The following is a 12,771-nucleotide window of genomic DNA, read 5'->3' as shown; positions in this document are numbered from 1 at the left end:
ACTGGTGACTTGAAATTGCCCGTGGTGGGACTACCTAGGCCACAAAAATCAACAAACTCTAGATATCGGGGCTTTCTCCTGCTCTGTGCTGAGAACTCAGTGTCCTGGTGCAGCCCTTGCTGGTCCTTGGACTTCTTTTTAAATCACTGTGAACTTGGGAGAAGCTGACAGCTGAGTGTTCAGGGCCATCTGACATGACCATCCTCGCTTGACCTCGTCCCCCTCTAAAGGAGAGTCTGCACAGAATGATGGTCTTCCAAACAGGTCCCAAAGTGCCTCTTGGCCTGCTTACCTTGATATCTGTCACCAGCCAATGTCTCCAGTATCTCTTGGTGGGCTCTGACCTGCTGGGAGCATCGGGATCCACCATCATCAAGGTGTAGGTTGCACCCTGTAACACACACACCAGAAGGTGATGTAGCACCAGGGCCAGGTTGTTGAGAATCCGGGGGGGGGGGGCTCCCTTACCCCCATTCCAGCTGACGAGGGCTGGCCAGCCCTTAGCCCTCCTCCCCACTTGGTCCTTGGTCTCATGACATCCCCCTCATTGTGTTTATTCTCAGAGAAATGCAGGCTATGAAGTAGACCCCGGAGCCTGTTGGCTTTCCCTTGATGAAGAAATAAGTCCAAGGAGGCCTATTTATAAGGAGGTCCCCAGCATCTTGCAAGAAACAGCGGAACCTCAAGCAGGGCACCCACCCTCCGGGAGCTTCTGGTACCGTTGGAGCAAGTCAACAGACACCTTCATTCCACCCTCCAACCAGCTTCAGCCGCACACCCTCTCTGTCCCCGACAGACACTACTCCAGGTGCCAGGAGGCCAGGGGAGCGAGGATGGTATGCTCCACGCTTCCAGGGAGCTTTTATTCTAAGACACAGATAATAAAAATAAACAGGTAAGAAGGTGTCCAGCTGAGATGAAGGTGAAATTGGGTGGGACAAGTGGAAACGGGCCTCCGGGACGAGGCAGGAGCTGCTCCAGGTATTCGGGTGGGAACAGGAAGAAGGTCACTGCAGCCAGCCGTAGAGGACGACAGGGTGGGGTGGCGGGTGCCAGGGGCCAGGCCCAGCAGGTTTTGGGCTTGGGTCAGAGTGGGAGTCGACTGGAAGTACAGCAGAACCCCAGGAGGGTTCTGGGCAGGGCAACGCTGGGCCTTGATTTTCCTTTTTAGACGTGTGGGCACCTGGAGAGCAGGTGTCATGGGAGCCCACACGGAAGGTGTTTCTAGAAGGAGAAAGGGGCCAGCCCGGCTGAAGGGGGCTGAGACGTAGAGCAGGAGGAGGGCGCGGATGTGACAGCGTGGAGATCACCGTTATGTTGGCGAGACAAGCTTCGCGGAGGAGGAAGGACTGAGGCTCGCAGGAGGCCGAGGTAAGCCGGGAGAGGGAACTTGGGTGTGGGACGGTGGGACGAGGTGGGGCTGGGCCTGGAGAGGAAGGAAGAGCCAGGAGGCTTCTTTACAGCGGCGGATGGTAGTCAGAATGTTTGTAAGCCCAAGGAAATGATCTGCAGGAGAGCAGGTGCCCATGGCAGAGAGGAAGAAGACAGCTGTCGCCAGGCCAAGGCCAGAGGAAGGTGGGAGGGGACAGGAACAGAGCAAAGGGCAGGGCCTGGTCTCTGGGAGGAGCAGGGGGCACGGTTCTGAGGCAACAGAGTTGGAAGGTGTGGTCGGGGCGAGGACGTTTGTCTCTCAATTGCTTCTAGTTTTCAATGAATTAGAGGCAAGGGCATCAGGGAAAGGGTTGTAGGACACTGAGGGATAGAGAAGAAGCATTAAGTAGTCGTTTCAGAAAGTGAGAGAAGGAATACACTACAGGCATGGAGCTGGGCCCCTGGGCAGTCCGGCTCGGCAGGGTCAGGTGCCGTGTGGCTGGTCAGGTGCAGCATGCACAATGCAGGCAGGATTGAACCTGGGTGGGGGCTTAGACTTGTGAGTGTGGGGGTAGGGGGAGGAGAGGGCAAGGAGATGGATGACCAGCGATTGCTGGCCCTCCTTTTGACCTGGATGGACACCTATGCAACTTCTCTACCTTGTTCCAGGTGCCCAAGTACAGAGGGAACCGCAGGGAGGGAGCCCGGACCTCTGGACCTCAGGAATCCAGAGGGCTGCCCAGGGTTGTCTCTGAGCTTGATCTTGAAGGATGAGCAGGTAAAGGTCAGGATAAGCCCTCTGTCGGCAAAGGGAGTGGCATGGGGATGCCTAGGGGACATCTGGGGAACGGCTAGGACCTGGGGCATCTGGACACCAGGAGTAGAAAGCTGGAGAAGCCGAGCCTGTGGGTTTGGTGTTGGAATGCACAGGCAGGTGTCCTTTCAATGGAGTGATGAGGTTGGAGCTCTCTCTAGACTTGGCAAACAGGCACTGGACCTGGGGATGGACAGCCTCCTTCAGAGAGAACTTGTGGAGGGAGAACTGAAGGGGTGGGGAGGGGAAGAGAGTCCGGAGGGAACCCAGGGGAGCCTGGAGTCCTGGGTTCAAGGATGGGGGGGAGGTGGTGTCAATACAGCCGCCATGACAGTTGGGGGTAATGACCCAGAAAGAACATTGGCTGTGACCATTGGGATCACTGGCAGCTTTCCAGAGTCTAGGGATGCAAATGCTGATCGTTGAATGTTAAAATCCAAAAGGACAAGGAGCCACATATTAGATGCCATAGTAAATTAAATCAGAGAATGTGAAGATAAACCTGAGAAGATTTGTAAGAACTTGGAAGAGAAAGAAAAGGAGAAGAAAATATTAGGATGTGTGTCTGATCTCTGTGGACTCCCCGAAGGAGAAAACTGTATCTTTGATTCAACCCAGAATTTGTTTTAGCTCAAACAATAAACAATAAAAAGAAAAAGAGTATAAATACAGTAGAAGAAGGAATCAAACCATCTATCCTTCCTTTTCCCCAATTTTGTTTTTGCAAATTACATGGTTGTCAATATAAGGAATTCATGAAAAAACTGAAAACAGCTAGAATAATATTCAGTAAAGTCAGCTGTTACCAAATGTACACAAAACCAATGCTTCCTCTATCTTAATAAGTCATAAAACATATATATAAAAAATCCCATTTACAATGTAATTTTGTAATAAAAAATGCAAAAAAAAATCTCAAAATAAGCATGATATAAAGAAAACAACATGTTACTGGTGAACATAAGAAGAAAAATTGAGTAGATGGAGAGATACGCACTCTGCTTTTATTTTATTTATTTTTTTTAAATTTTAATATATTTTTTTTAATATTTGGCGGACACAACATCTTTGTCTGTATGTGGTGCTGAGGATCGAACCCGGGCCGCACGCATGCCAGGCGAGCGCGCTACCGCTTGAGCCACATCCCCACCCCACACTCTGCTTTTAAACTGAAATGTTTGGTAAAGGTGTCAATAAAACTTTATTAATTGAACACATTTGCAATCTAAATCCCAAGTTAGATGTTTTGGGAATTTCAGAAATGATTCCAAAGCCCATAATTAAATGCAAAAAAAATAAGCAAATAAAAGGAAAAATTGGTAATATTGAAAAAGGTAATACTGAAAAAGATGAGACAGGGAATGGAATTGATTTTATAGGTATTAAAATATATTTTAAAGCTATAATAACTAGAAAAATGTGGCATTGATTGAGGAATAAATAAAAGAAGAAAGAAAAATATTGAGAAAAACTCAAAATTTCAATATATATATTTAATATATGATAATTACCATTTTATATATGATATTTAATATAAGACAAAGTTATTTCAAGTAAGAGGGAAAGGACAGATTGTTTTATAAATGCCATTGGGACTATTGACTCACTGCACGGAATAACTAAACTTAGGTTTCTGTTTCTTTCAAACCCCAGAAAACTTCCATACTTAAATGTGTACATGAAAAACAATGTTTAAAAACTGGCTTAAAGAACATAATATTGAATTCATTCAAGGGAATACAGTTGGAATTAGATCTTTATATACTAATAGGGGAAATGTCTGTAATATGCTAGTGCATGAAATAAGCAAGTTGCAGAAGAGTGGATATGACATCTCAAATGTGCAGGGAAACTTTACATATATAACTATCTCCCTCTATATATATATTTATAGATATATTTGCATATGCATAGAAAATGTCTGGAAAACTACATACCAAACTGTCAGCAGTAAATGGCATGAAGGAAGAGATTGATATAATCTAACTAGATAGAATTTTGAATCTTGTATATGGAGAAAAAAGCCAAATGAAATTCAAAGACAATAAACTTAGGCTAAATATTTGCAAGATATGTGAAAAAAGTGTTTGGATTCTTAATACATAAGTACTTTTTAAATGAATAAGAAAAAGACTGATAACCCAGTGGAAAAAAATAGACAAGCAACATCCAAAGAATTCGTAAAACGAGAAATACCAACGATTGATAAACATACGAGCAAATGTTCAATTTCACTACTAATGAAGGTCATGCAAATAAAATAAAATTAAATCCTATCTTTGCCTATAAAATTAATATATATTTTAAATGTTTATGTCTGGAATTTTTAAGGACATGGAACCACACGGTGGGTTATGAAAACCCTTTGTGCTCCATGATCTCATTGTCTTTAAAAAGAAGGGAAGATCAAAATCATCTGCCGTGCCCATATATGTCCTCCATGGGAAGGAGTAAGAACCTCATGAACCTCACGAACCTTACTTTTGCCTTTTCCAGTGTGTCTGCACTATAACACATTGCCTTTATGCTGAGATTTATACTTTTAAAAAGGGTACTGTGGGAGATCCCAGAACCCTCATCATTCTGTTCAGACAATGCCCAGGGCACTCCTCCTCATTGGTCCTCATCCCTGATCCATCACGCCCCGCCCCACTGCCCACCTGCAGCTGTCCAACACCGCTGAGTCTCTTCAGTGAGTCAAGAGTGGACTCATGAGTCCTCTGCATGGCCTTCTCTGAGGTGGTCATATCCTGATGTCCATCCTCGATTACTACGGTGGCCTGGATGTGATTTGTCCAAGGGCCCATGTGTTGGAGGGTTGGTCCTCAGTGTGGTGGTGGGACCTTAAAGAGACAGGGCCTGCAGGGAGTCCTTAAGCCCTTGGAAGGGATTAATGTAGTTCTTGTACTTCTCAGCAGACCCCAGTTAGTCCCCAGCTGCTCTCTAGCTTCCTGTCTCACCATGCGATTTCTTACTCCCATATGTTCCTGCCATTGTGATGCCATCCACCATGAGGCCCTCACCAAAGCCAAGCACAGGTTAGAGTCATACCCTTGACCCTCCAGAATCATGAGCTAAACAAACCTCTTTTCTATATAATATAGCCAGCCTTGGGTATTCTGTTATAGTAACAGGAGAGAGGCTAGTACAATCACCTCACTGCTAAGCAACCTCATAACAGACCTCTTCAAAGACTCAGCAGGAAAGAAAGAGCTAGTGCACTGATGGTCTTGCAGATCTTCTGTCTTAGTGGACTGAGGAGCTGGGTCCCGCTCATTTCATGACCCTGATTGCCAACAATCAATCTAGCAAATACTGGGCAGAAGTATACGTCAAGGGGTTGTTGTTCACCACAGAAATTGGGAAACAGGTATTCCAGAGCTGGACTGTGGGCTGAGGATGTGGCTCAGTGCCAGAGAGCATGTCTGACAGAGGTGAGGCCCTGGGTTTGAACCGAGCACCACACACATACATACACACACACACACACACACACACACAGTGCTGGACCTTCGGTCGGCCATATGAAGTCTGACTCAGGATCCCACCCACTCTCTGGAGTGGACAAGCTAAAATAGAGTAGGGAAGAGGGCACTGGCCAGGCTCCCAGAATGTGGAACTTGTTCCTGACCATGGCAGCTCGTCCTGTAGGTACAGCCGAGAGAGAAGGACCCACAGCCAACACTTTCAACAATAGAATTGCTCTGGGGCTTGCCTAGGACACCCGAGGCCCTGGGTCCAACCCCAGTACGACAGAACCACCAAACCAACAATGGCATTGCCCCAGCACATCTCATGCTTGCCACACATGTTCCTGCCCAGGTCAGAGATGGTCAGGAGAGTCACGCACTCCGAGTTAAATGCCAGGCACGCCAGGGACGAATGCTTGTAGCACTGCCACGTGGGGGACTTCAGCTAAGTCCTTCTCCCTCTGGCTTGTTGCTAAAAAACCAAGAGGCAGAGCTTGATGATTCTGACATCTATTTGGTGCATTTAGGACATGAGGTGAAGGTCAGCCTGCGTGTCTGACCCAGCAAGCCCACTTCCAGGGATATGTTCAAAAGAGGCTCGAAGAAAAACTCTGCACTCCTACGTCCAATGCAGCCATGGTCACAGTAGCCAAGACATGGAATAATCCAAATGCCCATCAATGAATGGATGAAGACAAAATAGTATAGTATACATGGATGCTCCTTGAATTACGTGGCTTACGTAGTGATAGAATATACTCAACTTCCAATGGGTCTAAGTCCAAAATGCATTTATTGTGCCTAACCTATCGAATATGGCAGATTAGCCTCGCCTGCCTGAAATGTGTTCAGAACATCAGCATTCACTTATAGTTGGGCATCATGAGAGTATGGTACTGCATATAGCACTAGCCTGGGAAAATCAAGATTCAAAACACAAAGCAAGGTTTCTATTGAATGTACATCACCTTTCATACCCTGGCAAAGTTGAAAAATCAGAAGTCAAGTCTTTATAAGTTGGGGACCACCTGCACATAGAATGGAATACTATTCAGCCTTAAAAAGGAAGGAAATGCTCTAATATGCAACATGGGCAGGCAGACTTGGAGGATATTATGTTGAGTGAAACCAACCAGTCACAGAGGGACAAATGCCATGTGATCCCACTTACAGGTACAGAAAACAGTCAAGCCTGTAGAAGCAGAAAGCAGAACAGGGGTTGCCAGGGATCGCTGGGGTAAAATGGGGACTCGATATTTCAGTATTTTGAGATGAATACATTCTAAAGATCTGCTGCAACATTGTGTCCGTGGTTAACAATATTATATTGTTACTTAAAAGTCTGTTGAGGATAGATCTTAGTTGTTAAGTTGTTAAGTGTTCTTTGCACAATAAAATAAAATGAAAATGAAAGTGACCATGCTTGCAGGAAGCTGGATAGAACCAAAGCCCTTTCCACGCACGGTGGGAACTGCAGGCTGACGGCGTGCTCTGTTGTCAGGGCTGTGGGCACACCAGCTTCTACCTTGCTGTGGGAATGCGTGACCGGGTGATTGACCTTTCAACTCAGCAATCCCATGCCTGTCACTTCCCCACTCACAAATCTCTCCCCACTTATGAAGTGACTTGTATTTAAGGTTCTTCATGCAGCTCTGTCTGTAACAGCAAAAAAGTTAGAAATAACTCAAGTGCCCATCAGTTGGGGATTGGTTAATCAACAATGATACATGCTCACAATGGGAAACTTTACAGCTGCAAAAAACAGCCAGAAGAAAACAATGAAGATCTCTCAGACCTGATGTGAAAAGCTCTTCAGGGTAAATTAAGTGGAAAAAGCAAGGTGCAAAACCACGCATCTAGTTCCTTACTTTTATATAAGAGAGAGAAGATGAGATATTTCTTCCCATTTGCTTATATTTTGCATAAACAAACTATGGAAGGATATATTTTTTTAAATAATTAGTGGACACTGTGGATGGGGCAGCTTTATGGTAAGTGGGATAGATGTGGGAAAGAGGCCTCTGTGTGCTCGTTCCATCGTTTTGAATTTTGAGCCTGTGAGCTATATAACTGCTAAAAATAAACTGAAATTACAACCTAAAGCCGAATGTACAGTAATCTCACAGCATTACCTGGGAGATGTCAGTCTCTGTCTCTTTCCCCCGGATGCTGAGAGGTAAGGAGGGCTGGCTGTGGCAGGGGGCTCAGGGACTCCTCATCCATTTTGAGGGGTATTTGGAGAAGAGCAACTGACCGAGAGCCTGACCACCAAGCAACAGGACAGGAGTGAGGCACCTGGGCCGAGAGAACAGATCACAGTCCTCGGGAACCACGATGCTGACACAGAAGCAGAATTAGGTCTCAACTTGTCCAAATGCCGTTATCATTATTATTATTATTATTATTATTATTAATATTCCACGGATGGACACTTGGGTTATTTCCACTTTGGGGCTATTATGTGTGATGCTGATGCAATCACCGTGTAGCTGTTGGTTTCGATTCTCTTGGGGAGATACCTAGAATGGAATGGCTGGGTCCGATGGCAAACTATGTGCAACACTTTAAGACATCACCAAACTGTCTTCCAAAGTACTGGCGCCATTTGACCATCTCCCCAGCAGTGCCCGAAGGTTCTGGGCTCTCGGCATCCTCACCAGCCCTCGTGGCCATCTTGATGGTAGCCATTCTAGAGGTTGCAATGTAGCATCTCATGGTTTTAATTTGCATTTTCCTAGTGATTAGTGATGATGGCATCTTTTCGTGTCCTGTTGACTACACACATTTCTTCTTTGGTGAAAAATCTCTATGTCCATCTTTTGCCCATTTTAAAATTGGATCATCTTATTCCCAAAGGAATTTTAGTGGGTGTGTCCCAACTGGGAGTTAGGGGAGACAGGCCGTGGAGTGAGGAGGAGCCAAGGAGAGGGCAAATATTTCTACTGATGGACAGGTGGCCTCCTTGTCCTGGACCTCTACCCCCGTCAGTTGTCCTAGCCACGTTTGCCTCATCCTTGAACCTGTGGCTCTGTCCTCCATCACCATCGATACACAGGGTTGTCGACTTATGTAGCCCACCACGGTGCTGGTTGTTCTCATAGAGAATGTCCCTCTCCAGGACAGCCTGTGCCCCACGCTGCCACTGTGACCCAGGGGAGCAGAAAGAGACACCGACACTGACTCCCGTTGGCCAGTGAGCCTGGTCCTCTGGTCACTGCCCCACCGGCCTCCACAGAGGCAGCTGGGCCTCCACAGTCTGCCTCCCTTCCTGGTTTTCCGTCAAGCCCCCTTGCCCTTCTCAGCCACTGGTCCCCTGCTACACCCCTCTGCACGTTCACCCTTCTCTCTGGCCTCTGAGCCAGTCCTCCACACCCGTCCTCTTCCAGACTCTTCCCTTCTTCCCTCTGGAATGGCCGCCGATAACGAGCCTTCTCTCAGCCCCCTCCGGCTCTCCAGAAATTGCTGTCTCCGTGTCCTTGTCTTTTCCGGACTCTGCTCGAGGACCGCCCCCAGCACTCCTTGGCCACCGTGTGTTCTCTTGTGCCCACACGCCCAGCGCCAGGAGGTCAGGAGGCTGTCCTTGTTCCCTGTCCCTCAGCTCCTCTGGGGCAGGGCTTTCGGTCCACAGCCTCTTCTGTCTTGGTCGCTGCCACCTGTGCCTCCCTGGATGCTGCTGTGAGGGTCACACACGCTGCCTGCCTCCTGCTCAGTCTTCGTTTCATGCCCAGATCCTGCAGTTGTCCCCGTGGCTTCAACAAACCTGTGGAACACCCCTCGGGCACCACCGCCTCTGCCTCTCGGGCCTCGGCCATTGACTCCAGGGGCCCCTTCCAAGACTGGCCAACCCTGATCAGCTCCGTCTTCAAAACCCACCAGTTCTGGCCACAACCTCCTCTCCAGCCAGCCTACTGGGGACTCGTCCTTGGCCCCAAGGGGGCTCTGGACCATTGGCAGCATCCCCAAAACCCATCATGTCCCTCTGTTCTTCACGGGTGTCTGAATCCAGAGGAAATTGCCAGAACCCCAGGGAAGAGGAGGGTCAGGGAACGGCTGGGCAAACCACCTCCTTGACGTCGGTGTGACTCGGCGGTGCTCACCAGTGGGAGGGAGGTTGGCTCCACCATACAAGTTTGGTCACCAGTTTCCTTATGGGCCCTCAGTGCCACCAGGCATTGCCTGGGTGAACCTGATCTCCTGTGCTTGGTGACTTTCCAAGATTTCAAAGCATCCAAATCCTTAAGCCGCCAGTCCCCCCGCCCCCCAACTCTCCCCAGTGGACCTTGGATGATAGGTTTCTTCCTTGGGACTTCTCAGAGAATGATGAGGCCATCATCAAGACGGGCTTCAAAGCCAGAGACCCCAAGTGCAGCTGCCCCCTGCCCCTCATCATGTCTGAGAGGCTGCATGGCCCAGGCTCAAGGAGGAGACACCCCTCTACCTGTCCTTCAGACCGCCCCCTCCCGAAGAGAGTCCATCTTCCCGTCCCTCCTCAGCACGACAACATGACCACTTCTCTTCCATGTCTAAAAGGCATGGCTCTGTGTCCTCCTAGCTGTCCCCTGACCCTCCTCTCCTCCTGCTCCATCGGCAAACCCCTCCAAGATGTCGACACACCGTCTCTGTGTCCTTGTTCCCCCTTCTCCTTACCCCTCTCTGCCCCCACGGCTTCCGCTGCAGGCCTCGCTGAGGTCGCCCCCTTCACGTCACCGTGTTCTGCGGACACTTTCCCATCTTTGTCATACTTGACGTCCCAGCCACAGCTGGCATGGCCACTGCTGCTGGGCTACCAAGTACCTTCTCCTCCTGGACTTTGACCCCCAGGTCATCTCCCTCCTCAGGCTTGCTCCCCTGGGGCTGAGGCCCAGGCTCTCTTCCCTCCGGAAGAGCTGCGCCTGGCCACCAGGCCTGTGTCCAGAGACCCATGTCACATGTCACCTTGCATGTTTCAAAGTCCCTCCGCTCGCCATGGCCACCCACGCTGTCTGCTTTCCCAGTTTCCTGTTCTGTGAACAAAGGCACCCTCCATCTGGTCTTGCAAGTCGGAAGCCCAGGCGCCGTTCTGGCCCCACCCCTGCAGTCCACCATCAAGCCCTGTCAGTCCCCAGGGCCACCACGCCAGCTCAGTCCGCCATCATCTTCTACCTGCCCTCCCGGATGGCTTCCTAACTGTCTCTCCACATTCACTTTGACCTTGATCCTAATTTTCTGAAACACAAATAAGATCTTTTTCTCCTGCTTCAAACTCTCCAGGGCCTCCCCTCCCACCCGGCCGTTTGAGGAGCCTGCGAGCCTGCCCTTCCCAGACAGGAGGAAGGAAAAAGCATCTCAGGACAGAGTGTGCCTGGACTTCAGCAGACACAGTCCCAGGGCCAGGACTGAGAAGGCGGGGCCCCTGTTAATCTTGTCCTTTTTTTTTTTTTTTTTTCCTAAATTTTCTGCTGCTATGACGTGGGGCTGGGCCTTGCTGACCGGGCTGGCCAGTTCTCACAGAGAGCAGCCCTCCCCAGAGCATGGGCTTCAGACACAAGCCAACCTACCCCAGGTCACCACCTCGACACCTCCTTCACCAGGCCTAGCCACTGTCCCCCTGCCTGAGTCATCTAGGGGCCAGGTGTCAGGTGGACTATGCACCAGCACCCACCAGCACGGTTCAAACCAGCCAATCTTAAACCCACGTGTCCTGCTGACCCCACCCCTCCCATTCCTTCCTGCAAACAAACTCAATGCAGGTTCCTCCCAAAGTTCTTGTGTTGGCAACTTCATCCCCCAATTTGTGTGAATGGTATTTGGAGGTGGGGACTTTGGAGGATTAGGATCCAATGAGGTCATGAAGGTGGGATCCCCATGATGGCATTAGTAGCTTTATAAGAAAAGGAAGAGAGGCCCAAGCTGGGACACTTGCTGTCTCATCACGTGACACTCTCTACCACGTTATGATGTGGCAAGAAGGCCCTCCCCAGATGCCAGCACCATGAGCTAAACAAACCTCTATTCTTTATAAACTACTCAGCCTGTGGCATTCAGTCATAGCAACAGAAAGTAGAGTCAGACCTCATTCACTCTTTCCCCTCACTCCCTTCCTAACTTGGTGCTTCCCCATGTGGCCATATGCACGGTGCCTCCTGTGTCTAGGTGTGGGAACCTTTCCCATCATCTCTATCTTTTCCATCTCTACGTCTTACCAGACCCAGTTAAAGCAAATACCAAAAGCATTTTGCAGCAGGGCCCTTGACTCTGAGATACGCTCATGTCCATCCAGCCCTTCTGGAGAGGGAGGAAGCTGGGGAGGGTCCAACAGAGCATGCTCTCATTTTCCAATAGGACACGGATGTACCTGGAGGCCTACCGCACTTGCTTGACCTTGAATGGAGACCGCATGGACCTGCTCAGGTCCAGGTTCAGGGTCAAGTTGAGCGAGAGCCATTTGCCCCAAGGTGGCGCCTGACTATGACAATCACCCGGGGTGCCTGTCAGAGCTGCCGAGGCTGAGCCCTGCGGGGTGGCCGAGGTTCTGGCTAATGGTTCCCAGGTGGCTCTGAAGCAGAGTTGGGGGCAAGAGCTACAATTGGAGCCTGGTTCCCCGAGCTCCTGGCCGAATCCACCAGCGACCACAATGCAGCTCCCTCCCACCTGCCCAGTGCACAGGGAGACTGTGTCCTCTACATAGAGAGGCTGGCTCCCACTGACCTCAGCTGGGGTCCCTCGTGCCCTGGCCCTGAAGACCACGGGGCTCCAGCACGCCTCCGAGGAGCCCGGCGCACCGACAGCCGCCCGTGCGCCCACTGTTCATGACGATGGAGGCTGGAACCCAGATTTAGCCCACAGTGGGTGGAGGCTTGAGCCTCCCCCACAAAGCTCTGCATGGGAAATCTAGTTAAGAGCCTTCTTCCTGGGAGGCTGCGTGCAACAGCTGCTGCTGGCCGCAGCCATGTGCCCGCCAGGATGCCCTCTGGTGCTACCCCTGAGCCTGAAGCCTTTCGTCCCCCAGGCCGGGCTCCCATTCCAGGCTGGCACCCACCCAGCAGGGCAGCCTTTTCTCCTACTGTGGCTGCCAAAGGTGCCAAGGTGCACCCCAGGACGTGTGGACGAGGCGCCTCTGCCCAGGGGTGGGGGCTC

At 49.9% G+C, this 12,771-nt stretch overlaps 1 protein-coding gene across 9 annotated transcripts in view; it reads right to left on the bottom strand.

The window, feature by feature from the left end:
• Pebp4 (phosphatidylethanolamine binding protein 4) overlaps positions 1 to 12,771 on the bottom strand; it is a 231,877-nt gene that overhangs the window by 90,021 nt on the left and 129,085 nt on the right. For all 9 annotated transcript variants that reach the window (XM_048801594.1, XM_048801588.1, XM_048801589.1 and 6 more), the window contains one exon: positions 293 to 391. In XM_048801594.1, the coding sequence (XP_048657551.1) occupies positions 293 to 391 (99 nt within the window). The remainder of the gene's footprint in view (positions 1 to 292; positions 392 to 12,771) is intronic.

Source organism: Marmota marmota, unplaced genomic scaffold, assembly GCF_001458135.2.
Source record: "Marmota marmota marmota unplaced genomic scaffold, marMar, whole genome shotgun sequence".
In the NCBI taxonomy this organism is placed as follows: Eukaryota; Metazoa; Chordata; class Mammalia; order Rodentia; family Sciuridae; genus Marmota; species Marmota marmota.
The sequence above is the reverse complement of the archived record's forward strand: the minus strand, read 5'-3'. Positions and strand labels throughout refer to the sequence as shown.